The 25,185-nt window shown below is 44.1% G+C and overlaps 2 protein-coding genes across 5 annotated transcripts in view; one reads left to right on the plus strand and one right to left on the minus strand.

Moving 5' to 3' along the window:
- SLC35G2 (solute carrier family 35 member G2) overlaps positions 1-1,976 on the minus strand; it is a 36,188-nt gene extending 34,212 nt beyond the window's left edge. Inside the window, exon 1 of one of the 4 annotated variants that reach the window (XM_008009037.3) lies at positions 1,760-1,976. The gene's annotated coding sequence lies outside the window, so the exon portion shown is untranslated. Of the gene's footprint in view, positions 1-1,345; positions 1,456-1,610 lie in introns of those variants that run through there. The other 3 variants (XM_008009035.3, XM_008009033.3, XM_008009032.3) reach the window with 3 other exon arrangements.
- Positions 1,347-15,581, plus strand: LOC103241622 (sulfotransferase 1 family member D1-like). Its single transcript, XM_008009031.3, has 3 exons — positions 1,347-1,506; positions 11,716-11,853; positions 15,142-15,581. The coding sequence occupies exons 1-3, from the start codon at positions 1,402-1,404 to the stop codon at positions 15,166-15,168; spliced, it is 270 nt and encodes an 89-aa protein (XP_008007222.1). The 5' UTR covers positions 1,347-1,401; the 3' UTR covers positions 15,169-15,581.
- The last annotated feature ends 9,604 nt before the right edge of the window (positions 15,582-25,185 follow it).

The following is a 25,185-nucleotide window of genomic DNA, read 5'->3' on the forward strand; positions in this document are numbered from 1 at the left end:
CTGCATTATGATACATTTTAGTCATGTTCTTCAGATTATAAATTTCTATAAGATTATTTATATGTTGTCCTTATTAAAATTTACATTAATTCATTTTCCTTAAGCTTTAAGGAATTTTTTTGCTATCAATATCAATTTTACATCTTCCTAGACTTTGTTCTGGAATTTAAATGAGTGTAAATACTTAATCGCTCAGCCAAATACCAAACACTTCAATCCACAGGCTCTGTGCCTTTGGAACAGATGATTATGAAAATAAATGGTGCTGCAGAGTTCACATTTACTAGAAGTGTCAAAAAATAAAGATGGATTACAAAAGCTCTAAAAAATGTGTGGCTTGTAGTGTATGATGGTTTTCAAAAGGGATGAGTGTATTTGCATGTGTGTTAGGTTTGTGTGTAAATACACATCCCTGTATCTTTCATAAGTATATGTGAGAATTCCTGTTTATGCTTATGGTGTGTACTTTCTCATAGGTAATAAAATCTGTTATGCATATGCTTATCTGTACCTCCAAGGCAAGCCACAATTTGCTTTCATGTTATGTTCAGGAAACCAGCCTCAACTTGTCTGAAAAGGGTTTCAGTGTTGGGCCTGCTCCACTCTGGCCACCTGCCGTGGAGATGGGCTATTTTTGGCAAAGGTGCAGAGTAGAAGGGCAACGCAGGCCGCCGCCCAGGAAGTCAGTCGACCAGGGCGCGCGAGGCACTTCAGCACCACGGACACAGGCAAGCCTGATCCAAGTCCTTTCTCGCGGAGGAAGATCGCTCCTCGGGAGCTGCCCCCAGCCCACTGGACCCTGGGCGTTACTATCTCCGGGCCATTGATCGTCACTCGGCCGCGAGCTTTCCGCCTCGCTCCTCGCGGAGCCGGGAGAAAACCTGGCCCGAGATGCAAATCCGCGCTGAGCCCTCAAACACCGCAAAACGAATTCCTGCCGGTCCGCGCGACCCTTTTTCCCTCTCCTCCTGTCAAATGAGGCCAAATGGGTGCACGTGGCGTAGAAATTCTACAGCGCCCAGAGCACCGTCAGGAAAGATTCGCCTTTTCCTCCCCGTGGCTGCTGGAGGCTGAGCTGACTTTCCCTGAGCCTCCTCCGCCACTCTCGGCCGTGACCATGCCCTTCCTCCACTAACCCTTGCCCTCGTCTTCCCTTGGGAAAATATTTCTACAAACTGTCGATGTACCACGAAAATCTCAGCGCCCACAGACTGGCGTTCAAGAGTCATGGACATGAGACAAGAGAGTAATGGAAAATACAAATTCTTGACCATATTTCTAAAATCATCCAGCCTTTTTTAAAACTTGTATTTGAAATTGATTCCATGACGCCACAGGGACTCACCCCTTGCTTGGGTGGGCTACTGGGCGAGAGGAAAGCAACAGCCCCTGGCTTTCATCATGGACGCTGCAGGAGGGCCCAGACACGCGACAGCGGAAAGAAACGGGAAACCGGGCCGTAGCCGATGCTGGCCCTGCCGTCCCCGTGTCCCAGTTCTCCAGGAGGTGAGCGCAGAGAAATGCGGGCCCCGCAGCCTTTCAGGCGTCGTGCAGAGCACCCCGAGGTCTGCAAAGCGGGCGGGGATGGTCGCCTCCAACCCAGCCCTTACCCAAAAAGACTGTTCTGCCCCTTAGGTGTGGCGGCTAAACGCTGGTGTGTGGAGTTCGGGGTCCGCTCTCATTCCCCTGTGGGGCGGCCGGGCAGGCAGGGTCAAGGTCCCAGTCCGCCGCCGCCGACCGGCTCCCGGGGCCCGGTTACCTGCGTGTCGCGGCGAGGAAGGTGCCCCCAGAGGCGACTGAGGCGGGCGTGCCCTTGCCTGGGAAAATCAAGGCGGGCGCGGCCCGGAGGGGTGCGGAGAGAGAGGGGCGCCGCCGGCGCACACTCTGCGCCTGCGCTCTCCGCCGCCACCCCCCTCTCCCGGCCCCACAACCTGACTCGCGCCGGAGTCGGAGACTGCCGGGAGTGCCCAGGGTTGTGACTGAACTGAAGGACTTCCTCTACCCGCGAGGTGGGAGGGTCAAAGTACGGGAAAGCGCCTGCCCGGGCCCCTCTAGCTTACGCCCTTGGAGGGCGCCTGTTTGAAGAAATTGCCTGCCAGGGCTGTGTAGTCCGCTGCAAGTGGGCAGGGAGGCAGTTTCTGTCCATTTCCACCCATGGTTTGTGCTTAAAAGTCGCAAGTCGATTATTTGATGTTTAAACATGTGTCCAGCATCGGAAAATCGTGGTCCGGAAAAGTCTTCGGGCATCCCGAGTCCACCCGACATTTTACTGATGAGGTCTCTGAAGGAAGGGTCTTGACACTGCACACCTAGTTCTTCTACCCAGGTCCATATGCCCCAGTCCCAAGTGGAATGAATATAGCCTCTTGGAAACAGACTGGTCATCAAAAGCAGTGGATTTGATGGGTCCAGGGAACAGGCAAGAAAGGGTGCGGGCTGAACCAAGGTGCTGACTGTAGGAAAAAACAGGAGTTGCCTATTGCTTTTTCCTCTGTCCCTTCAGACCCACTGTCCACTCCACTCTGTGACTCAGGACTGACCTTTATGGGCTACGTCAACTATAAGCTGGCTTTCAATTGGTTTTGGCAAGTGGGAGGCACCAGCAGATCTGAAGGCAGAATGTGATTCAGGACCTCCCCTGCATCCCCAGCGGGCCACCCTGTTAGCAGTGGCTATGTTCTTCATCTGAAAGCCATTACTCCCATCCTGTAGCCCTCTCCTGCAGTTTTCTCCAGGTTCTGGTTACCACTAACTACCCTTGCCCCTTCAGGCCTGGGGTGGGTAATGACGCCCAGAGGTTTCCTTTAACCCCATCCACACCTTTTTAAATAGTCCCTTCATTAAACTCTATTCAACTATCCCATTTTTCCCCACCTTTCCAGGACACTATAATAGATTTTAGTCCGTTGTGGTTGGCAAAATTCATGAAGATGAAAAGATATGTAAAAGAAATATGGGGCTTTTAAAAGGTGAGAAGTCTTCCAGAGCCGTCTTGACAGTTCCCTGGGCTCCAGGCAGCCAGCATATTAGGTGGTCTCCCCACTGGGCCCCATAGCCCGAGGGTGCCGGTTTAGGTAGACCCAAGAATGGAATTCAGACTGCTCATAAACAGTGTGAGCACCAAAGGGCTGGGGATCATTTGAGAGTCCAGCATAATAGGATTTTGGATTCCTCTTGAGGTAGAGAGACAATCTAGATCTTTATACAGCAAGTGCTGGTGCTCTCCCAACTACAACTGGGCTGCTTTTGAATGAGTCAATATTCTTAGGACACTTAAGAGAGTCCTGGGAACAGTGGCTGATAAATGTGCTTAACAAGAAACTGCTGAGTGAGGCAATTGTCAATTGAGAGCCTCTGGCTGTTTCTGTAGAAAATCCAAGAATGTTCCCAAAGAGGGGGGGAAAGGCAAGAGGGCGGGAAGTCATTAAATTGCCTCTAGCACACTATGGTGTGCTTGGTCTGAATCCAGAATTTGACCATTTCTCAGGCTTGTAAAAACAACCAAACTGATTTGACTACTTTGATTCCTTCCCCATCCCCTTAAAAAACAAAACAAAAACAAAATGAACAGACAAACAAAAAACCCACCAATGCAGTATGTTAGCAAGACTTACCCAAATAGCTGTAGCTACCCCAGCTGTAGCTATTTGCAAATAAAATTAATGTCCAAGCAAACACACTGTTTGTACTGAATACAAATGAGACCAGAACAGAACATTTAACATGTAAATATTTCCATACTTTCACCCTTCCAAAGAGAAAGGATCATTTGTTGTTCAGACAGGCATTAATTGTGCTGATCTCAATAAGGAATAGAGGTAAAGAAGCAAAAGGAGCTTCAGAAGGCTAGGCTGATCTGCAAGGCTCAGTTAGATTTTTTGTTTTGGAGAAAGTGGGATGGGGTCGGGATAAGGAAGATGACCAGCAAAGTTTGAGTAAGGGCGTAAGAAAAAAAGACCTAGAATGAGCTGACTTTAGGAGAGATGGTTTCTGGGAGTTTTGAGAGAGTGAGACTAGGGATTTAGCACAGCTGACATTCTGAGTGACACCAAGGTATAGAAAGATATGAAAGAGGATTTTTAGACCTTTTGTGATGTTTAATAAATGAAATTATTTTGTGCTATGATACACAGGGCTTTTCCTTACAAGTATCAAAAACTTAGACTGATTTAAGAAAAGGAGTATATTTGGCTTAATAACTGAAAAATCCATAGATAGGTAACTTCAGATATGACTAGATTCACGAATGCAAACATTGACATCAGGACATGATCTCTCCTTTCCTCTTTGTTGACTTCAAAGAGTTTGTTCTCACATAGTGATTTCTTGCCACCTCCCCACCTTTCCCCAATGTTCAACTTATATCATCTTTATAGCTAACCATTCCAAAATAAGCAGAGCACTTATTTCCCAGTAGTTCCAATAAAATCTTAAGTTTATGTCTCATTGGCAAATTCATATACCTTAATCTAGAGACAGGGCTGGCCTTAGTAGCTTATGACTGTAATCCCAGCACTTTGGGAGGCCAAGGCAGGCAGATCACCTGAGGTCGGGAGTTCAAGACCAGCCTAACCAACATGAAGAAACCCCGTCTCATTAGGGCCGGGCGCAGTGGCTCACACCTGTAATCCTAGCACTTTCGGAAGCTGCAGCGGGTGGATCATGAGGTCAGGAGATCGAGACCATCCTGGCTAACACGGTGAAACCCTGTCTCTACTAAAAAATACAAAAAAAAATGAGCCAGGCGTGGTGGCAGGCGCCTGTAGTCACAGCTACTCGGGAGACTGAGGCAGGAGAATGGCATGACCCCAGAAGGTGGAGCTTGCAGTGAGCCTAGATTGCGCCACTGCACTCCAGCCTGGACGACAGAGCAAGAGTCTGTCGAAAGAAAGGAAGGAAGGAAGGGAGGGAGGGAGGGAGGGAGGGAGGGAAGGAAAAAGGGAAGGAAAAAGGGAAGGAAAAGGGAAGGAAAGGCAGGAAGAAAGGAAAGGAAGGAAGGAAGGAAAGAAAAAGAAAGAAAGAAAGAAAGAAAGGAAGAAAGAAAGAAAGAAAGAAAGAGAAAAGAAAAGAAAAGAAAAGAAAAGAAAAGAAATTAGCCAGGCGTGGTGCCACATGCCTGTAATCCCAGCTACTCAGGAGGTGGAGGCATGAGAATCGCTTGAACCCAGGAGGCGGAGGTTGCGGTGAGCCCAGATCGTGCCATTGCACTCCAGCCTGGGCAACAAGAGCAAAATTCCACTTCAAACAAAAAAAAAAAAATCTAGAGACAGAGAATAGGGGAGAGCTCATCCTCCAAAAGAAAATCAAGATTCGTTTTACCAGAAGAAACCATATAGTGATGGGCAGGTGAAAAAAGAAAATATCCACTATAGGTACCTCTCAAAACAACTTCGGTTAAGATGTATATTGCTTTCTAGTATTTTTTGTGGACACCAAACTAGTGTTTCTTTTGAAAATGACAGCAAGGCAGCTGAAATGTTTCTTTAACTTAAAAAATAAAGTGAAATGTTGGCCGGCACAGTGGTTCACGCCTGTAATCCCAGCACTTTGGGAGGCCAAGGTGGGCAGATCACTTGAGGTCAGGAGTTCGAGACCAGCCTGGCCAATATGGTGAAACCCCGTCTGCAGTAAAAATACAAAAATTAGCTGGGTGTGGTGGCATGTGCCTGTAATCCCAGCTATTCGGGAGGCTGAGGCAGGAGAGTCGCTTGAATCCAGGAAGCAGAGGTTGCAGTGAGCTGATATCACACCATTGCATTCCAGCCTGGGCATTGCAGCAAGACTGTCTCAAAAAAAAACAAAACAACAACGACAAAAAAAACAAAAAACAAAACAAAAAATAAAGTGAAATGTCTTGCTGTTCCTATACAAAGAGATACCAGAAAATATTCTTAAAATGTATTTTAGTCTGAGTTTTCATATACTCACAATTTTTATTTAAGTAAAAAGTCCCCTTTTCTGATCCCAGAAAAGAACTAGAATCCTCAAAGCCCTGAATAAGTTACCAGAGTTCCTCGTTACCATTCTGGAGATACTTATTTCCTCTTATCAATATCATCGACTTCACTCTCAGATACAAAGCTCAATACAGTTGACTCTTGAACAACATCGGTTTGAACTAGACAGATCCACTTATATGTGGGCCTTTTTTTTTTCAGTAAATATGTTGGAAAAGCTTTTGAAGATTTGTGACCATTTTAAAAAATTTGCAAACCATATAGCCTAGAAATATAGAAAAAAAAATAAGAAAAAGTTAGGTACGTCATGAATGCATAAAATATATGTAGATACTAGTCCGTTCTATCATTTACTATCATAAAATATACACAGATCTATTATAAAACATTAAAATTTATCAGGCCAGTTGTGGTGGCTCACACCTGTAATCCCAGCACTTTGGGAGGCTGAGGTGGGTGGATCACTCGAGACCAACCTGGCCAACATGGTGAAACCTTATCTCTACTAAAAATATAAAAATTAGCCGGGCTTGGTGGTGCACATCTGTAATCCCAGCTACTCAGGAGGCTGAGGCAGGAGAATCACTTGAACTCAGGAGGTGGAGGTTTCAGTGAGTCCAGACTGCGCCACTGCACTCCAGCTTGTGTGACAGAGTGAGGCTCTCTCAAAAAAAAAAGTCAAAATTTATCAAAACTGGGCCGGGCGCTATGGCTCACACCTGTAATCCCAGCATTTTGGGAGACCGAGGCGGGCAGATCACAAGGTCAGGAGTTTGAGACCAGCCTGGTCAACATGGTGAAACCCCATCTCTACTAAAAATATAAAAATTTGCCAGGCGTGGTGGCAGGTGGCTGTAATGTGGCAGGAGAATCGCTTGAAACTGGAAGACAGAGGTTGCAGTAAGCCAAGATCGCACCACTGCACTCCAGTGTGGGTGAAACAGCAGAACTCCATCTCAAAAAAAAAAAAAACTTATCAAAACTTACACAAACACAGACTGTATATGTCACCATTAGCAGTCAAGATAAATATAAACAAACATAAAGATGCAGTATTAAATCATAACTGCGGCCAGGCACAGTGGCTCATGCTTATAATATCAGCACTTGGGGAGGCCAAGGCGGGTGGATTACCTTTCTTACTAACATTTTCTTTTCTCTAACTGACTTTATTGTAAGAATACATACCAAATACATATAACATATAAAATGTGTGATAATCAATTGTTTCTGTTATCAGTAAGACTTTCAGTCAACAGTAGGCTATTAATAGTTAAGTTTGGGGGGAGTCAAAAGTTGTGTGTGGATTATTGACTGTGTGGAGTTTCAAAATGGATCAAAGACCCGAATGTAAGAGCATAAACTATAAAACTCTTAGAAGAAAACATAGGATAGGCTGGGTGCAGTGGCCCATGCCTGTAATACCAGCACTTTGGGAGGCCTAAGCAGGCGGATCACCTGAGATCAGGAGTTCGAGACAAGCCTGACCAACATGGTGAAACCCCGTCTCTACTAAAGATACAAAATTAGCTGGACATCTCTGCCCTGCAAAATAAAAAAATTAGCTGGATGTCCCTGTAGTTCCCAGCTACTTGGGATGCTGAGGTGGGAGGATCACTTGAATCCAGGAATAGGAGTTTGCAGTGAGACAAGATAGAGCCGGTACACTCCAGCCTGGGCAACAGAGTGTAACCCTGTCTCAAAAAAAAAAGCCGGAGGGGAAGGGCAGACAAAGGATTTGCATAGACATTTCCCTAAAGAAGATATATAAATGGGCTGAGTGTGGTGGCTCACGCCTGTAATCCCAGCACTTTGGGAGGCTGAAGCGGGCAGATCACTTGAGGTCAGGAGTTTGAGACCAGCCTGGCCAACATGGTGAAACACTGCCTCTACTAAAAATACAAAAATTAGCCAGCCATGGTGACAGGTGCCTGTAATCCCAGCTACTTGGGAGGCTGAGGCAGGAGAGTCACTTGAACCCAGGAGGCAGAGGTTGCAGTGAGCCGAGATCATGCTACTGCACTCCAGCCTGGGTGACAGAGCAAGACTCCGTCTCAAAAAAAAAAAAAAAAAAAAAAAAAAAGGCCAGGCAAGATGGCTCACGCCTATAATCCCAGCACTTTGGCAGGCCAAGGCAGGCAGATCACAAGGTTGGGAGATCGAGACCATCCTGACTAACACAGTGAAACCCCATGTCTACTAAAAATACAAAAAATTAGCCAGGCGTGGTGGCACACACCTGTAGTCCCAGCTACTAGGGAGGGACTACAGGCAGGAGAATCCCTTGAATCCAGGAAGCAGAGGTTGAAGTGAGCCAAGATCATGCCACTGCACTCCAGCCTGGGTGACAGAGGGAGGCTCTGTCTCAAAAAAAAAAAAAAAAAAAAAAGGGAAGATATATATACAAATGGCCAATAAGCACATAAGCACATGAAAAAATGAAAAGATTCTCAACATCACTAATTATTAGGGAAATGCAAATTTAAAACCACAATGAGATACCCCTTCATATTCATGAGGAAAAGTATTATCAAAACACCAAAAATTAACAATTCTTGGCAAGGATATGTGGAGAAATTGACATTGTTGCATTGCTGGTGGGAACTGTAAAATGCTATAGCTGATAGATACAGGAGGCAGATAAGGAAGGGTTCCCAGAGAATCTCTCACCATCCCAAATCTCAGATGCCTTTGTGCAGATGAGGGAACCTGCCCAGAGTCTTCCCTGGGCATGCCTGCAGTGCCTGTGCCCTGAGAGAGTGGGGTGGAGCCACCGGGAATTCACACTTTATGCAAGGGGAGGAGCCTGGCCTCTTCAGCACATGTGTGGTGGCCTGGTATTCAATCTGTGAGGTGAGACCCTGTTGGCAGGACCCCCTCTTTCTTTGCTGAGTTTTCTTTTCACGCAATAAATCTGCCCTCCTTACCCTTCAATGTGTCTGCATGCCTAATTTTTCCTGGTCCTGAGACAATACTCTGGATTTTAACTGAACTAAGGAGTAAAAAATCGTGCATCATAGCCACTGGGAAACTGGTGTAATGATTCCTCAAAACATTAAAAACAGATTTACCATATGATCCAGTAATTTTACTTCCTTTTTTTTCTTTTTTCTTTTTTTTTAATTTGAGACAGAGTCTCGCCCTGTCATCCAGGCTGGAGTGCAGTGGCATGATCTTAGCTCACTACAACCTCCGCCTCCCAGGTTCAAGTGATCTTCCCACCTCAGCCTCCAGAGGAGTTAGGACCACAGGCGTGTGCCACCATGCCAGCTAATTTTTGTAGAGACAGAGTTTCAGCATGTTGGCCAGCCTGGTATTGAACTCCTGACCTCAGATGATCTGCCCACCTTGGCCTCCCAAAGTGCTGGGATTACAGGCATGAGCCACCGTGCCCAGCCTGATCCAGTCATTTTACTTATGATACACAAACAAAAGAAGTGAAACCAGAGACTTGAACAGATATTTGTACACCCGTGTTCATAGCAGCATTAATCACAATAGCTAAAATGTGGAAGTAACTCAAGTGTTTGTCAACGGATGAATGAATTTAAAAAGTACGGTATACACAGACAATGAAATATAATTCAGCCTTGAAAAGGAAGGACATTCTGACACATGCTATTACATGCATGAACCTTAATAATATTATACTAAGTGAAATAGGCCAAAAGGACAAATACTTTATGATTCCACTTATATGAGGTACCTAGAGTAGTCAAATTCATACAGACAGAAAGTAGAATGGTGGTACTGAGGCTGGGGTAGAGAATGGGGACTTAGTGTTTAATGGTACAAAGTTTCCATTGGGAAAGACAGAAGAGTTCTGTAGATGGGTGGTGGTGATTGTTGAACAACCATGTGAATGTGTTTAATGCCATAGAACTGTTCACTTAAAAATAACAAAAATGGGGGAACACTTACTCTATTTTAAGGAATAAAGTGTTGTCTTGATTCTAGAATCACAAATAAAGCCAACTGAAGTATTTAAGCTAAATTTATTATAACTTTTTTTTTTTGAGAGTCTTACTTTATTGCCCAGGCTGGAGTGCAGTGGTGCTCTCTCAGCTCACTGCAGCCTCTACCTCCTGGGTTCAAGTGACTCTTGTGCCTCAGCCTCCTAAGTAGCTGGGGTTACAAGCGCCTGCCACTACGCCTGGCTAATTTTTGTATTTTTAGTAGAGATGGAGTTTCACCATGTTGGTCAGGCTGATCTCGAACTCCTGACCTCAGGTGATCGGTGATTGGGAGGCCTGCCTTGGCCTCTCAAAGTGCTGGGATTACAGGCGTAAGCCACTGTGCACAGCCTATAATTTTCTCGTTGTCTTTTGCCAAATAGTTTGAGCCATAACCATAATCTTTTTTCCTTTCCTTTCCTTTCCTTTCCTTTCCTTTCCTTTCCTTTCCTTTCCTTTCCTTTCCTTTCCTTTCCTTTCCTTTCCTTTCCTTTCCTTTCCTTTCCTTTCCTTTCCTTTCCCTTCCCTTCCCTTCCCTCCCCTCCCCTCCCCTCCCCTCCCCTCCCCTCCTTTTCCTTTTCTTGTCTTTTTCTTCTTTTTTGAGACAGAGTCACTCTGTAACCCAGACTAGAGTGCAGTGACTTAATCTCAGCTCACTGCAACCTCCAGGTTCAAGAGGTTCTTTGAGTAGCTGGGAGTACAGGCCTGTGCCACCATGCCCAGCTAGTTTTTTGTATTTTTAGTGGAGATGGGGGTTTCACCATGTTGGCCAGGCTGGTCTCAAACTCCTGGCCTCAAGTGATCCACCTGCCTTGGCCTCCCGAAGTCCTGAGATTACAGGCATGAGCCACTGAGCCCACCTTGTAATCTTTTTAAATAAAAAATACTTGAACGAGGCCGGACGCGGGAAAAATCGCTTGAGCCTGGGAGGCAGAGGTTGCAGTGAGCCAAGATCATGCCATTGCACTCCAGCCTGGATGACAGAGTGAGACTCCATCTCAATCAACCAATCAATCAATCAATCAATCAATCAATTTGAATGAGATAAGGCAGGGGTGGAGTTGAAAAAGCTTGAAACAAAGGAAGATAAAAAATTGCACTTCAGAAAAATCTCCTCAAATTGACAAGAAGCAGAATAGCTTCAGGAGGGAATAAGTGAATGTTCAGCGTATTCTCCTCCTCTGGAGCATTGCTAAGGAGTGGTCCCAGGTGGGGTTGCTTGAGGCACAACCAAATGACCTTCCGACATCCATCTATCCCAAAACCGGATCTGTGAAACACTGGATTTGGTCTGTAACAATGGGGACGCAGAGAAATTTAAATGGGTTGCAATATACAAAGCAAGTGCCTTTCATGGAATTTATAATTCCCAGACTCACAAGTGGTACTGAGCAGTTGAAAAACATGCAATCGCTGGTCGGGCATGGTGGCTCACGCCTGTAATCCCAGCACTTTGGGAGGCCGAGGCGGGTGGATCACGAGGTCAGGAGATCGAGACCATCCTGGCTAACATGGTGAAACTCCGTCTGTACTAAAAAAATATGTATAAAAAAATTAGCTGGGCTTGGTGGCGGGCGCCTGTAGTCCCAGCTACTCGGGAGGCTGAGGCAAGAGAATGGCGTGAACCTGGGAGGCAGAGCTTGCAGTGAGCCGAGATCGTGCTACTGCACTCCAGGCTGGGTGACAGAGTGAGACTCCATCTCAAAAAATATATAAAAAATAAAAATAAATGAAATAAAAACATGCAATCTCCTTGATTGGTGAAAACATACCTACACATTCAACTTCTCCATTCTTTATTTCAGAAGAATGACTGCAGGATAATCTACATGGCATGGAATGCCAAAGATGTGGCTGTGTCTTATTATTTCTACCAGTTGGCAAAAATGCACTCAGAGTCTGGAAGCTGGGAGGAGTTCCTGGATAAATTCATGGCTGTAAAGGTGTGTTTTGGTTTCTGGTATGACTATACTGCTGGGAGAAGAGGAAAAGGGTTTTGTATCTTTTTTGATGTATCTTTTATGATGTATCTTTTATGGTATGAAACTGCTGGGAGAAGAGGAAAGGGTTTTGTATCTTGTACCTATTTTTATGAAGGCATGAAAGAGAATTCAAAGTGTGGAATTCAGAAGCTGTTAAATAGAGAAAGAAATGCCAGAAGAAACTGGGAAAAATCTTCTGGTATAGCTCTTCTGATGTGATAAAGCAGAATCCTAGTGGAAATTATACCACTATGGAAAATAATCAGATGGACCATTCTGTCTCCCTTCATAAGAAAGGATATTTCTGCAGACTGGAAGAATCAATTCTCTGTCGCTTAGTATGAGAAATTTGAAGATTATGAAAAGAAAATGAAAGGGTCTACACTGCAGTTTCAATCAGAAATCTAGAAGGACCTGCTCACCAGGTGCAGTGGCTCATGCCTGTAATCCCAGCACTTTAGGAGGCCAAGGAGGGTGAATCACCTGAGGTCAGGAGTTCAAGGCTGGCCTGGCCAACGTGGTGAAACCCTGTCTCTACTAAAAATACCAAAATTAGCCAGCCATGGTGGTGGGAGCCTGTAATCTCAGCTACTCAGAAGGCTGAGGCAGGGTAATTGCTTGAACCCAGGAGGCAGAGGTTGCAGTGAGCGGAGATCGCGCCATTGTACTCCAGCTTGGGTGACAAGAGCGAAACTGTCTCAAAGAAAAAAAAAAAAAAAAAAAAAGGACCTACTCTTTCTCCATCTCTTCTAACGAGCATCTAAATTAAAAGAAAAGAAATTCCTTTAAACATTTAGTGAAAGAAAATTCTCTAGTGATGTTTCCTTAATTACTCGGATTAATGGTTTCTAATACAATAATCAAAGAATTCCAAAGTCTACATAGAAAAAACCAATACAGGCCAGGTGCTCACACCTATAATGCCAGCACTTTGGGAGGTCGAGGCAGGTGGATCACAAGGTCAGGAGTTTGAATCTCCTTCGCCGACATAATGTAACCCCGTCTCTACTAGAAATATAAAAATTAGCCAGGTGTGGTGGCACACACCTATAGTCCCAGCTAGTTGAGAGGCTGATGCAGGAGAATCACTTGAACTGGCAGGCAGAGGTTGCAATAAGCCAAGACCATGCCATTGCACTCCAGCCTGGGCAACAGAGCGAGACACCATCTTAAAAAAAAAAAAAAAAAAAAAAACCCGGCCGGGCGTGGTGGCTCAAGCCTGTAATCCCAGCACTTTGGGAGGCGGAGACGGGTGGATCATGAGGTCAGGAGATCGAGACCATCCTGGCTAACACGGTGAAACCCCGTCTCTACTAAAAAATACAAAAAAACTAGCTGGGCGAGGTGGCGGGTGCCTGTAGTCCCAGCTACTCGGGAGGCTGAGGCAGGAGAATGGCGTAAACCCGGGAGGCGGAGCTTGCAGTGAGCTGAGATCCAGCCACTGCACTCCAGCCTGGGCGACAGAGCGAGACTCCCTCTTCAAAAAAAAAAAAAAAAAAACCACAATACTATCTTTATGATTTTAATTGCTTTTCATGGTATTTTTATTAGTCTTACAAATTAAATAATAAAATGAAGTTTACAAATTTTTAAATGGTGAAAATGGTAAATTTTATGTTATGCATATTTCACCACAATAAAAAAATGTTAACTTGGGCCAGGTACGGTGACTCACACCTGTAATCCCAGCACTTTGGGGGGCTGAGGCAGGAGGATCACTTGAGACCAGAAATTCAAGACTGGCCTGGGCAACATAGCAAGACCTGATCACTACAAAAAATAAAACAGTTAAAAACAGTCAGGTGTGATGGCACACACCTGTAGTCCTAGCTACTTAGGAGGTTGAGGTAGGAGGATCACTTGAGCACAGGAGTTCAAGGATGCAATGAGCTAGGATTATGCCAGTGCATTTCAGACTGGACCACAGACCAAGACCTTGTCTTTTTAAAAAAATATATTTTTTTTGGCTGAAAAATGCGAATACAAATGTCAAGTGTGTCACCACCCATAGTACACGGTACTCTCAGAGAAAAACATGAGTACATTTAAAACATTTTAAATCACATGAGGAATCATTGATAGGGAAACTCAAGTCAATGCAACAGGGCAGATTATCTCTGTCCCTGCTTGGTTGACACTGGCACTGTTGATCCCCCTGATGTCTGGCTGTGACTCCCAGAGAATTGCCAACCCAGGTAATTTGCCTGTAGTTTTGGCTACAAGGTCACTTTGTTGCCACCAGGATAACCTTCTGCCAGACTAGCTAGCACCATCAGCTACTTTCTAAGTACCTAACAGTGCAACCTCTGAGTCCCTTCCATACCATGCTAAAGCCTGAATAGAATCAGGACTGTCAACTCAGGCCTCACTCTGTTTGTCTGTGCCATGTTGCTCTTTCACTCTGCTTTAGCTATCCTGTATTGGTGCAGAGCCACCCTGTGAGGCTTTCTCCTGTCATATTTCCAAACAGGGAGTGGAATCCAAGACCCTCTACTTTCAGCTTTCTTCACAGTCAATTTAATAGCCTTCATGGAATTTCTGCCTGAAGGTTAAAATTGTGATACAAGGGTCTGGCTACTTACTCCACTATCTCCCCTTTTTACCCTTTCTGCACCCAAGTAAAAAGCTAAACTTTGACTCTTCTTTTTCCTAAGTTAATTATATTTTTTTAGGAGTAATAATCTCCACTTCCATCCCCAGTGGTTGGTAGATACTTGTGTCTGACTATAGAGAAGGTCATATACACAGAAATGGAAAAGAGAAGAATATGTAAATTTTTTTTTTTTTTTTAAAGACAGAGTCATGTTCTGTCACACAGGCTGGAGTGCAGTAGCGTTATCTTGGCTCACTGCAACCTCTGCCTCCCAGGTTCAAGTGATTCTCCTGACTCAGCCTCCTGAGTAGCTGGGATTACAGCATCTGCCACCACACCCAGGTAATTTTTTGTATTTTTTGTATTTTGTATGTTTTGCCATGTTGGTCAAGGTGGTCTTGAACTCCTGACTTCAAATGATCTGCCCACCTCGGCCTCCCAAAGGGATTACAGGCATGAGCCTGACCTTGATATATTATTTTAAATTAAGTAAAAACAGGCTGTTTTGAGCAATAAGGGAATATAAGTGTTCATGTAATTGAACAGTCCAGAGCTCCAGGCCAGGCTTTATTTAGCTCCTAAAATGACGAGATCAAGACCCAGTTTCTCTCTGTTTCTCAATTCTACTTCTTCATTGTTGGTTTCATTCTTGGCAGGCTTCTCTCACTGTCGTTCTAAGATGACTATCAAAGGCTCCTGGATCCACAGGCTTCTTTGTTCATATGAAAGGAAGACGAGCACTTCTCCACTCCCAGTGATGAACCGAAGTCCAGAGCTGAGTCTGGTTGGACTTTCTCTTCCCTGTCCAATCATTGTGGTTATAAGGATGGTGTTTATTAGCTTAAGATAGCTTCATATCCCATATCAATATTCCATTTCTAAAGCAGAAGAGGGATAGCATCAGATTTCCCTGAGGTACTTGGACCCTGGGAATAAATATTAGATACCAGTTCCAAGAAAAGAGGAAATTTGTGTTGAGTGGCCCAGAACAGCAAATATTCACCACCTCCGATATCTACCAAATCTGATTTGACTTACTGCTCAATAAGCATTTATTGGACACAATACTAAAAAAAAATTAAAATAAAAAATAAAATGCAAAACAGAAACAACTTAATCTTGGCAACTCTTTCCTGTGGTCAGTACTTCTGCATCAAGATCCTTTCTGACTCCTGATCTGTGCTCTAGGAAAAAAAAATGTTTAAATAATATCCAGTAGTTGCACCTGATACACTAAAATCTACTACCTAGGAGTCCACTGCTCAGATTTAACTGTGAAAATACAAACAAGGCCGGGCGCGGTGGCTCAAGCCTGTAATCCCAGCACTTTGGGAGGCCGAGACGGGCGGATCACGAGGTGAGGAGATCGAGACCATCCTGGCTAACGCGGTGAAACCCCGTCTCTACTAAAAAATAAAAAAAACTAGCCGGGCGAGGTGGCGGGCGCCTGTAGTCCCAGCTACTCGGGAGTCTGAGGCGGGAGAATGGTGTAAACCTGGGAGGCGGAGCTTGCAGTGAGCTGAGATCCGGCCACTGCACTCCAGCCTGGGCGACAGAGCGAGACTCCGCCTCAAAAAAAGAAAAAAAAAAGAAAATACAAACAAAAGGCATGGCAGTGGGGAGGGAATCTGTCGTGAGGAATCACCAGAGCTAGGCCCAGTGGAAGTATTGGGGGCCTAATGGCAAAGAACAATCAGCCTGCCACCAAATTACCTAAATGCAGAGTAACTTCTCTCTCCATTAATCCAGAAAGAGTCTTCCATTTTAAAACTCAACATGTGACTGCTCGGGGCTGGGTGCGGTGGCTCATGCCTGTAATCCTAGCACTTTGGGAGGCCTAGATGGCCGCATCATGAAGTCAGGAGATAAGAGACCATCCTGGCTAACATGGTGAAACCCCGTCTCTACAAAAAATATAAAAAATTAGCCGGGCGTGGTGGCAGGAGTCTCTAGTCCCAGCTACTCGGGAGGCTGAGGCAGGAGAATGGCGTGAACCCAGGAGGCAGAGCTAGAAGTGAGCCAAGATCGCGCGGCTGCACTCCAGCCTGGGCGACAGAGCAAGACTCTGTCTCAAAAATAAAGAAAGAAAGAAAGAAAATAAAAAATGTGACTGCTCACTGTGGGTATTTAGTGTTATATGTAATAATAACAAATGTTATAAAATTAGAGTGAAATCTTCTTCAGCGGTAAGGTGGTTTATGAACCACGTTAATGATCTTTAAGGAGATGTGGACATGCAGACTGGCAGCCTGCCCACACAGCAGGTGATGTTAGGCACAGGCTCCTGAGGAGGGATGGAGGGTTTGAGTTCTGTTGTTAGCTCTGCTGCTCAGTAGCTGTGTGACCTTGAGCACACCAATTAACCCCTCTGGACCTACAACTTCCTCAGAGACATGGAGAAACCCTGTCTCTACTAAAAATATAAAAATTAGCTGAGTGTGGTGGTGTGTACCTGCAATCACAGCTGCTTGGGAGACGTAGGCAGCAGAATCATCTGAACCCGGGAGGTGGAGGTTGCAGTGAGCCGAGATCACGCCACTGTACTCCAACCTGGGCGACAGAGCAAGACTCCATCAAGAAAGAAAGAAAGAGAGAGAGAGAGAGAGAGGAAGGAAGGAAGGAAATCTAAATAAATAAATAAATAAATAAAAAGAGTAAACATCAGGGACAAGGGGGATATCCTGGCTAAACCAACCTAACAGGATTCTTGCTGAAGATACGCCAGGGTGATCAGACATCACCTAGGGGATGGTGGAGGATGTGGAACCTGGTCAGATCTTGAGGGTGATCACATATCAAGTGTGGGAGGGTCTTGGTAAACCAACTTAGCAGGTTCTTTGCTAAAACTGGATTTTACAAAGGAGTGTACAAATGGGCCTAAGAGAAGTGTTAGGAGCTTGGCTAAAGTTTGACCAAGCAAATAATCTTTGTCAGTCCTGACCCTCCCCTACAGAATTTCCAGCGAACCTCAGCAGATGCACAGCCCCAGGAGGCAGTATGGACTGAACTGCAGGAATCCCCACTCTCTTTGGTCTGGGGGAAAGATTAAATTTTCTGGGTTCACAGAATTCCCTTCTTCAGGGGCACCTCCAGGGACTCACACCTTTCCCTCACTACCTGTGTTTCCTAGAAGAGGGCCCTAAGTAGGGTGAACCATCCAAGGTTTTGTCTCAGGATACCTAAATTAAGATGACAAATAGAAAGAATGAATTAGTCCAGGCACAGTGGCTCATGTCTGTGATCCCACCACTTTGGAAAGCCAAGGCAGGAGTGTTGAATGAGGCCAAAAGTTTGAGACCAGCATAGGCAACATAGCAAGACTCCATCTCTACAAAAAGCTTATTTTTTATTTTTATTTTTTTAAATTAGCCAGGTGTGGTAGTGCACACCTGTAATCCCAGGTACTTCAGAGGCTGAGGAGATTACTTGAGCCCAGTAGTTCAGGGTTACAGTGAGCTATGATCATGCCACTGTACTCTAGCCTGGGTGACAGAGCAAGACCCTGTCTCTAAAAAAAAAAAAGAAAGAAAGAAAACAGAAAATAAATCACCAAAAATCTTCAGAGAGATGAATATTATATCAATGAAAGAGGAAAATGGTGTGTTTATGAAAAAGAATACCAAAAGAACATGAAGAAAGCCTTGAAAATTTAAAGTTAGACAGTAAAAATTTAAAAAACAAATACACAGTAAATGGGTTGAAAGAGAGTCTCCTATAACATAGAACAAAAGGACAAAATGATGAAATAAAGGACAGAAAAGGTAAGAAAATTAGCAGACCTGTCAGGAAATCCAACATCCAAATACAGAGTCTAGAAAAAGCGAAGAGAAAAAAGAGGGAAGGAAATAATCCTCAAAATAATTCAGGACAATATCCTAGAGTTTGCAGATTGAAAGGGCCTATGGAGTGCCAGTATAGCACTCCAAAGTCTGCCCACACTGGAGCATAGCTTTGTGAAATTTCAGAACCTTGAGGACAAACAGATCTCCAAGATCTAGAAAGAAAACAAACAAAACCCCCAAAATGCTTAAAATTGGCCACAGTAAAAAATCAGGAATCAGAATTCTTTGGTTTCTTACCAAGCCCCTCCTATGTGCCCAGAGCTGCCAGTAAAATTTTCAGTGTTCCCCTCTTATGTATCAGACAGAGGCCCAAAGAAATTTGTAAATGATCATGAAAAAAGATTGAGCACAGTCTAAAAATCTAAAATTCCCTCATTTCCACGCTACTTCCTAGAAGCCAGTGAGATGGATGGAGCCAGAAGCCATCCCTTTATTCTTCGCTTAGGCTCCAATTCCTTCACTCTACCTTTCCCTGATCACCACATGATCATCTCCTTGTCTCTCTCTCTCTCTCCCTCCCTCCCTCCCTCCCTCCCTCTCTCTCTCTCTCTCTCTCTCTCACACACACACACACACACACACAGACACACACACACACACACACACTCACTCACACAGGCTTGATTTAAGGACATGCGTCATGCTGCTTTTCTTGAGAGCAAACATTGTTAATTATGGCTCTGCCCAGGAAATAGGCAAAAAAATTCCCAAGAGCTCAGCTTTTGACAGTAGAGAGCTGCACTTCTTTCTGGACAAAGAGTCAGACTAAATTTAGTGACAAATTCTAAATTGGTATGAGACTTTCCCATTTCCTTGAAGCATAATGCTCTATTGATTGCAAGCTGAGTCATTTATCAAGCCTGCTTCTCACACTGTCAGCTGGAAGTGTAATTCTTGAATGACTCCCAGCAGACATTTATAGATTTTTCAGTCTGTTGAGTTATAAAAGATAGCCAAAGTCTTTTTTTTTTTTTTCCGAAGACCTTCAAATAAATCTTGATCTCAACAGCTAAGTCATTGAACGTAATTATATACAACACACTGGGAGTAATCTGCATAAAAGCAAGAGTTGAGCTAGTGAAGTTAGAAAAATAATCAAGTGAGTCTATAAAGAAACAAAGAACAGAGGACTGACAACTGGAGTTCTATCTTCCAGTTTGCTCCTGTTCAAGAGGTAGAAGAAAGAAAAAAGTAACTATTCAAGGTGAAGAGAGGGCAAAGATGGGAATAGGAACCAGGTTAGGGTACCAGGACAGGAATCAAAGAAAGAGAATACTTCAAAAAAGAGTGTATGGCAGAGTAAAATATGTTGGGGAGACCAAGAAGGGATGTGGCAGACCCATTTGGTGTCCTGTCCATATCTTCTCAGGTCTTATTGCATAGGGCGGGACTCCTGACTCCTAATGTCTTAGGACCTTTAGTTGCTGGATCCTATTCTGCCTCAGCACTGTCAAGCCAGAAGTATAGAGGAATTAATGCTTCCTCATCCTCACCCCAATGCAGCAACCCTCAATCAAGGACTGACTAGAGTTGGTATGTATATACACCAGATTCCTCACCCCTTAGAATAACTCTGAGCCTGTGCTGTACGCTGACTCTGAGAGTTCCCCAGCAGAATTAAGTTCCAGTTACCCACAGTGGTAACTGACTTGAAAATACACCATTTATTATCTCCCTTCTCTTTTTTTTCTCATTTCCCTACACCCCTACTGGTGCTTCTTTGCATCATCTCCAGAAGTCTGGGATGAGAAAAAGCCATTGATAATATATTCTGAAGATCCTTGAGAGGTCAAGATTAGTAGAATGGAAAAGGCAGAAACTACATGGCTGGATTCTAAGAGAAGAGTTGGAGATAAGGAATTGGAGACAGAAACGGAAAACAACTCTTTCAAGAAGTTTAGCATGTAGATGAAAGAAAGAAAAGGGGGAATCACTAATGGGGCAATAGGATTGAATAAAGTTTTAATTTTATTTGCATTTGTCTAGGAAAGATCCACTTGGCTGGGCATGGTGACTCATGCTTGTAATCCCAGCACTTTGGGAGTCTGAGGTGGGCAGATCATGAGGTCAGGAGTTCAAAATCAGCCTGATCAACATGGTGAATCCCCGTCTCTACTAAAAATACAGAACTTAGCCAGGCATGGTGGCACACACCTGTAATCCCAGATACTCAGGAGGCTGAGGCAGAAGAATCACTTGAACCCGGGAGGCAGAGGTTGCAGTGAGCTGAGATTGTACCATTGCACTCCAGCCTAGGTGACAGAGAGAAACTCCATCTCAAAAAAAAAAAAAAAAAAAAAAGGCCAGGCGTGGTGGCTCATGCCTGTATCCCAACACTTTGGGAGGCTAAGGTGGGTGGATCACCTAAGGTCAGGAGTTCCAGACCAACCTGGCCAACGTGGTGAAACCCCATCTCTACTAAAAATACAAAAATTAGCTGGCCATGGTGGCGGGCACCTATAATCCCAGCTACTTGGGAGGCTGAGGCAGGAGAATCACTTGAACCCAGGAGGTGGAGGTTGCAGTGAGCCAAGATCATGCCACTGCACTCCAGCCTGGGGGACAGAGTGAGACTCCGTCTCAGAAAAAGAGAAAAAAAAAGAAAGAGAGAGAGAGAAAGAAAAAGAAAGAAAAATCCACTCATATTTTGAGACATATGACTCTAGGACAATGTATGTGTTCCTGGAAGCTCTCCTCCCTCTCTTCTGTTTTAAACACCTCTTTGGCTGGTGTCTCTTCTTTGCCCAGACTTGTGTTTGTTTTTCTAAGCATCCTGCACTTAGCACTCTTCTCATCCCTTTCTATACCCTCTCTCTGGGTAATTTAATCCTCTCTCATGGCTTGAATTTACACCTATACACTCCTGATTCCTAAATTTGTATCTTTAACTCAGAGCCCTTTCCTGGGCTCCAGACCCATGTATTGAACCACCTACTTTATAAGTATTCCTGTCTATCCAGCAGCTCCCTCAAATTAATCATGCAAAAATTGAACTTGCTATCTTCTCCTCAAATTCATTTTTTCTTTGTGCTAATGGGTGAATGGTACTTGTATTAGTCCATTCTCACACTACTATAAAGGAATACCTAAGACTGGGTAATTTATAAAGAAAAGAGGTTTAATTGGCTCACAGTTCTGCAGGCTGTACAGGAGACATGATGCTGGCCACCTCCTTGGCTTCTGGGAAGGCCTCAGGAAACTTAACAATCATGGCAGAAGGCAAAGGGGATGCAGGCTTTTCTTACATGGCTGGAGCAGGAGCAAGACACTTTTAAACAACCAGATCTCATGACAACTCACTATTGCCATGACAGCACCAAGGGGGATGATGTTAAACCATGAGAAACTGCCCCCATGATCCAATCACCTCCCACCTCAATATTGGGGATTACAATTCAACATGAGGTTTGGATGGAGACACAGATCCAAACCATACCTGTACTATAATTTATCTAGTTGCCCATATCAGAAAAATGGAGCTCATCCTAAACCACACCCTCTGTCATCACCTTCATCCAATCAGTCATTAAGTTGAGTAACTTCTTTCCACTTCTTTAACATCTCCCAAGTTAACACATTCCTTCCATCCCCACTGCTCCTGCCTGAATTTAGGCCATCATAATCTCTTGCACAGACCATAAAGGTCTTTTAGGTGGTCCCAAAGTTATCCTAAATGATCTCACTGCTTTTAGTCTTGACTCTTTCAATACATTTTTCCATGCTTCTGCCAAATAGATTCTCTGCTATTTAAAACATTTCCAGGTTTCTGGGAGAGTTGGTGTGGAGGGAGTGTTTAGAGGCGTGTGGATAGTCAGAATTGGGGTAATTTGTGTCATGCACCCAGCTTGAAGACTTACTGGATCAGACTTACGGATCCATTCTCATATCCTTTTCTGTAGGTCCAAAACAAGAATCTGTCCCTCCTCCACCAAAGATAATGACTCTCTTAGAATCTTTTCCTGGGGTCAATCACTGTGAATCAGGATAGAGACAGAAAAGACATAGTATTTTTCATCTATGAGGACACCACCAAGGAAGGACCCAAGGCTAAGAAATGAAGCTGAAAAAGGATCATGTACAGAGAGAACAACTCAAGATGCAGAAGGAATACCCCCAAGACAAGCATTTCAAGGTTAAGGCAAGGCCAATATGGCAAGATACAAGAAGGGGATTTCCTTTTCTTAGGAAATTCTTGTTTAGAAAGTTTATTCTGGACATGAGAGGTAGACATTCCCGTTCTTGCTCCCACACAGGACAGCAATAATATCTTCTAATACAATGGTCCTCCACCTGAGGAATGTGTGTAGCCTTAGAAGCATGTGAAGACTTTCCAAAGGATTCAAGTGCAAGATAGTTCTAAGAAAACCAAACTTCAGGCCAGATGCAGCCACTCACGCCTATAATCCCAGGATTTGGGGAGGACAAGGCAGACAGATCATTCGAAGTCAGAAGTTCTAGGCCAATGTGGTGAAACCCCATCTCTACTAAAAATACAAAAATCAGCCCGGCATGGTGGTGTACGCCTGTAGTCCCAGCTACTGGGGAGGCTGAGGTAGGAGAATTGCTTGAACCCGGGAGGCAGAGGCTGCAGTGAGCCGAGATCGTGCCACTGCACTCCACCCTGGCAACAGAGCAAGATTCCATCTAAAAAAAAGAGAGAAAGAAAGAATAGAAGAAAAGAAAATCAAATTTCAGATCCTCAACTTTCTTGTTTCTTTCTTTCTAAATGTTTGGTACTGATTTTTCTCTCAGGTTCTCATTTCCTATATACCATTTTTACAGTTATCCTTCCCCCTCTGTACTAAAGAAAGCACACAGCTCCTACCCATCCTGAATTTCACTCTAGTGCACCAAGAAAGAGTGAAAGGGTGTGTGGGTGGTGTGTGTCTGTGGTGTGTGTAGTGTGTGTGTGTACATGCGTGTGCATACATGCATCCGTGTGTGTTGGGAGAGGTTTGATATTTTGATCTTAGTGGTGAGAAAGTGAATCATTGGATAACAAGATTATTTGTAAGCCTGGTGTTTCCTATTCTTTAATTTCAACAAAATCAGAGGAGGATCTAATCAAGTTGTCAGCTGATAGTTCAACAAAAATAATTTTTTATTATATATCTTTTTTTGGCATATAACTTAGGAGGAGTTTGAAGCTTGAGTGACATTTGGTTATAACAAAATATATTCCATTCTTCTATTCCCATCATCTTATTTATATAAAGATTTCTCAGAGTTATATATAATGTGTGTGTATATATATACAAACATAAACAAAAAAGAAATATGAATGATTCTAAATGCAATCTCATTTCAGCAATAAAAAATTTTCACCCATGCATTCATGAAACAATTTTTTAAAATAGCCTTCCATCTCATTAATAAACTTATTTCTAATTAATTCCATTTTAATTTACATGCATAATTTTTGTTGCCAAGAAGTATGATGGTGTGATCAATAAAAGACTTTCAAGTATAAAAAAATTCTATGGACTGGGTGCAGTGGCTCATGGTTGTAATCCTAGCACTTTGGGAGGCCAAGGTGCGCAGATCACGAGGTCAGGAGTTCAAGACCAGCCTGGCCAATGTGGTGAAACCCCATCTCTACTATACAAAAATTAGCTGGGCATGGTGGTGGGCACCTGTAATCCCAGCTACTTGGGAGGCTGAGGCAGGAGAATTGCTTGAACCCGGGAGGCAGAGGTTGCAGTGAGATGAGATTGTGCCATTGCAATTCAGCCTGGGCAACAGGCATGAAATTCTGTCTCAAAAAAAAAAAAAAATCTGTGGAGAAAGTGGAATGGAAATATAAGTTCAAGGAGAAAAAAAGACCAATGTAAAATTTTCTGCTGAAAAAGAGGTTGTTCATGTTTTGTTTTGTTTTGTTTTGTTTTTGAGACAGAGCCTCACTCTGTCACCAGGCTAGAGTGCAGTGGCGCCATCTCAGCTCACTGCAACCTCCGCCTCCCGGGTTCAAGTGATTCTCCTGCCTCAGCCTCCTGAGTAGCTGGGACTACAGGCATGCACCATCACACCCAGCTAATTTTTGTATATTTAGTAGAGATGAGGTTTCACCATGTTGGCCAGGGTGGTCTCCATCTCTTGATCTTGTGATCTGCCTGCCTCAGTCTCCCAAAGTGCTGGGATTACAGGCATAAACCACTGAGATGGACTACTCATGTATTTTTTAAATGGATGTCGGTTTGGGGCTGGGCATGATGGCTCACACCTGTAATCCTAGCACTATGGGAGGCCCAGGTGGACTGATCACCTGAGGTCAGGAGTTCAAGACTAGCCTGGCCAACATGGTGAAATCCCATCTCTACTAAAAATATAAAAATTAGCCAGGCATGATGGCATATGCTTGTAATCCCAGCTACTTGGGAGGCTGAGGTGAGAGAATCACTTGAACCCTGGAGGTGGAAGTTACAGTGAGCCAAGATTTTGCCACTGCACTTCAGCCTGGGTGACAGAGCAAGACTCAGTCTCAAAAAAAAAAAAAAAAAAAAAAAAAAAAAAGAGTGTTGGCCAGGCATGGTGGCTCATGCCTGTAATCCCAGCACTTTGGGAGGCCAAGATGGGTGGATCACCTGAGTTCAGGGGTTTGAGACCAACCTGGCCAACATGGTGAAACACCATTATCAGGGGAACGCACCCCCAATGTTTCAATATGGGTTATTTCTATCTTCCCTAAGCATCGGCCAGTCTGAGAAATAAAGAGAGGGAGTACAAAGAGAGGAATTTTATAGCTGGGCCACTGGGGGAGACATCACGTATCAGTAGGTCCATGATGCCCACCTGAGCCACAAAACCAGCAGGTTTTTATTAAGGACTTCAAAAGGGGAGGGAGTGTATTAACAGGGAGTA

This window comes from Chlorocebus sabaeus, chromosome 15, assembly GCF_047675955.1.
Source record: "Chlorocebus sabaeus isolate Y175 chromosome 15, mChlSab1.0.hap1, whole genome shotgun sequence".
Taxonomy (NCBI): Eukaryota; Metazoa; Chordata; class Mammalia; order Primates; family Cercopithecidae; genus Chlorocebus; species Chlorocebus sabaeus.

What these genes read in the sequence shown, in the direction of transcription:
- LOC103241622 (XM_008009031.3), top strand. Translation starts at nt 1,402, where the DNA reads ATGGACGCTGCAGGAGGGCCCAGACACGCGACAGCGGAAAGAAACGGG. An exon ending in GTGTCCCAGTTCTCCAGGAG is followed by an intron (nt 1,507 to 11,715) that starts GTGAGCGCAGAG and finishes TCTTTATTTCAG; the next exon opens with AAGAATGACTGCAGGATAAT. An exon ending in ATAAATTCATGGCTGTAAAG is followed by an intron (nt 11,854 to 15,141) that starts GTGTGTTTTGGT and finishes CATTCTTGGCAG; the next exon opens with GCTTCTCTCACTGTCGTTCT.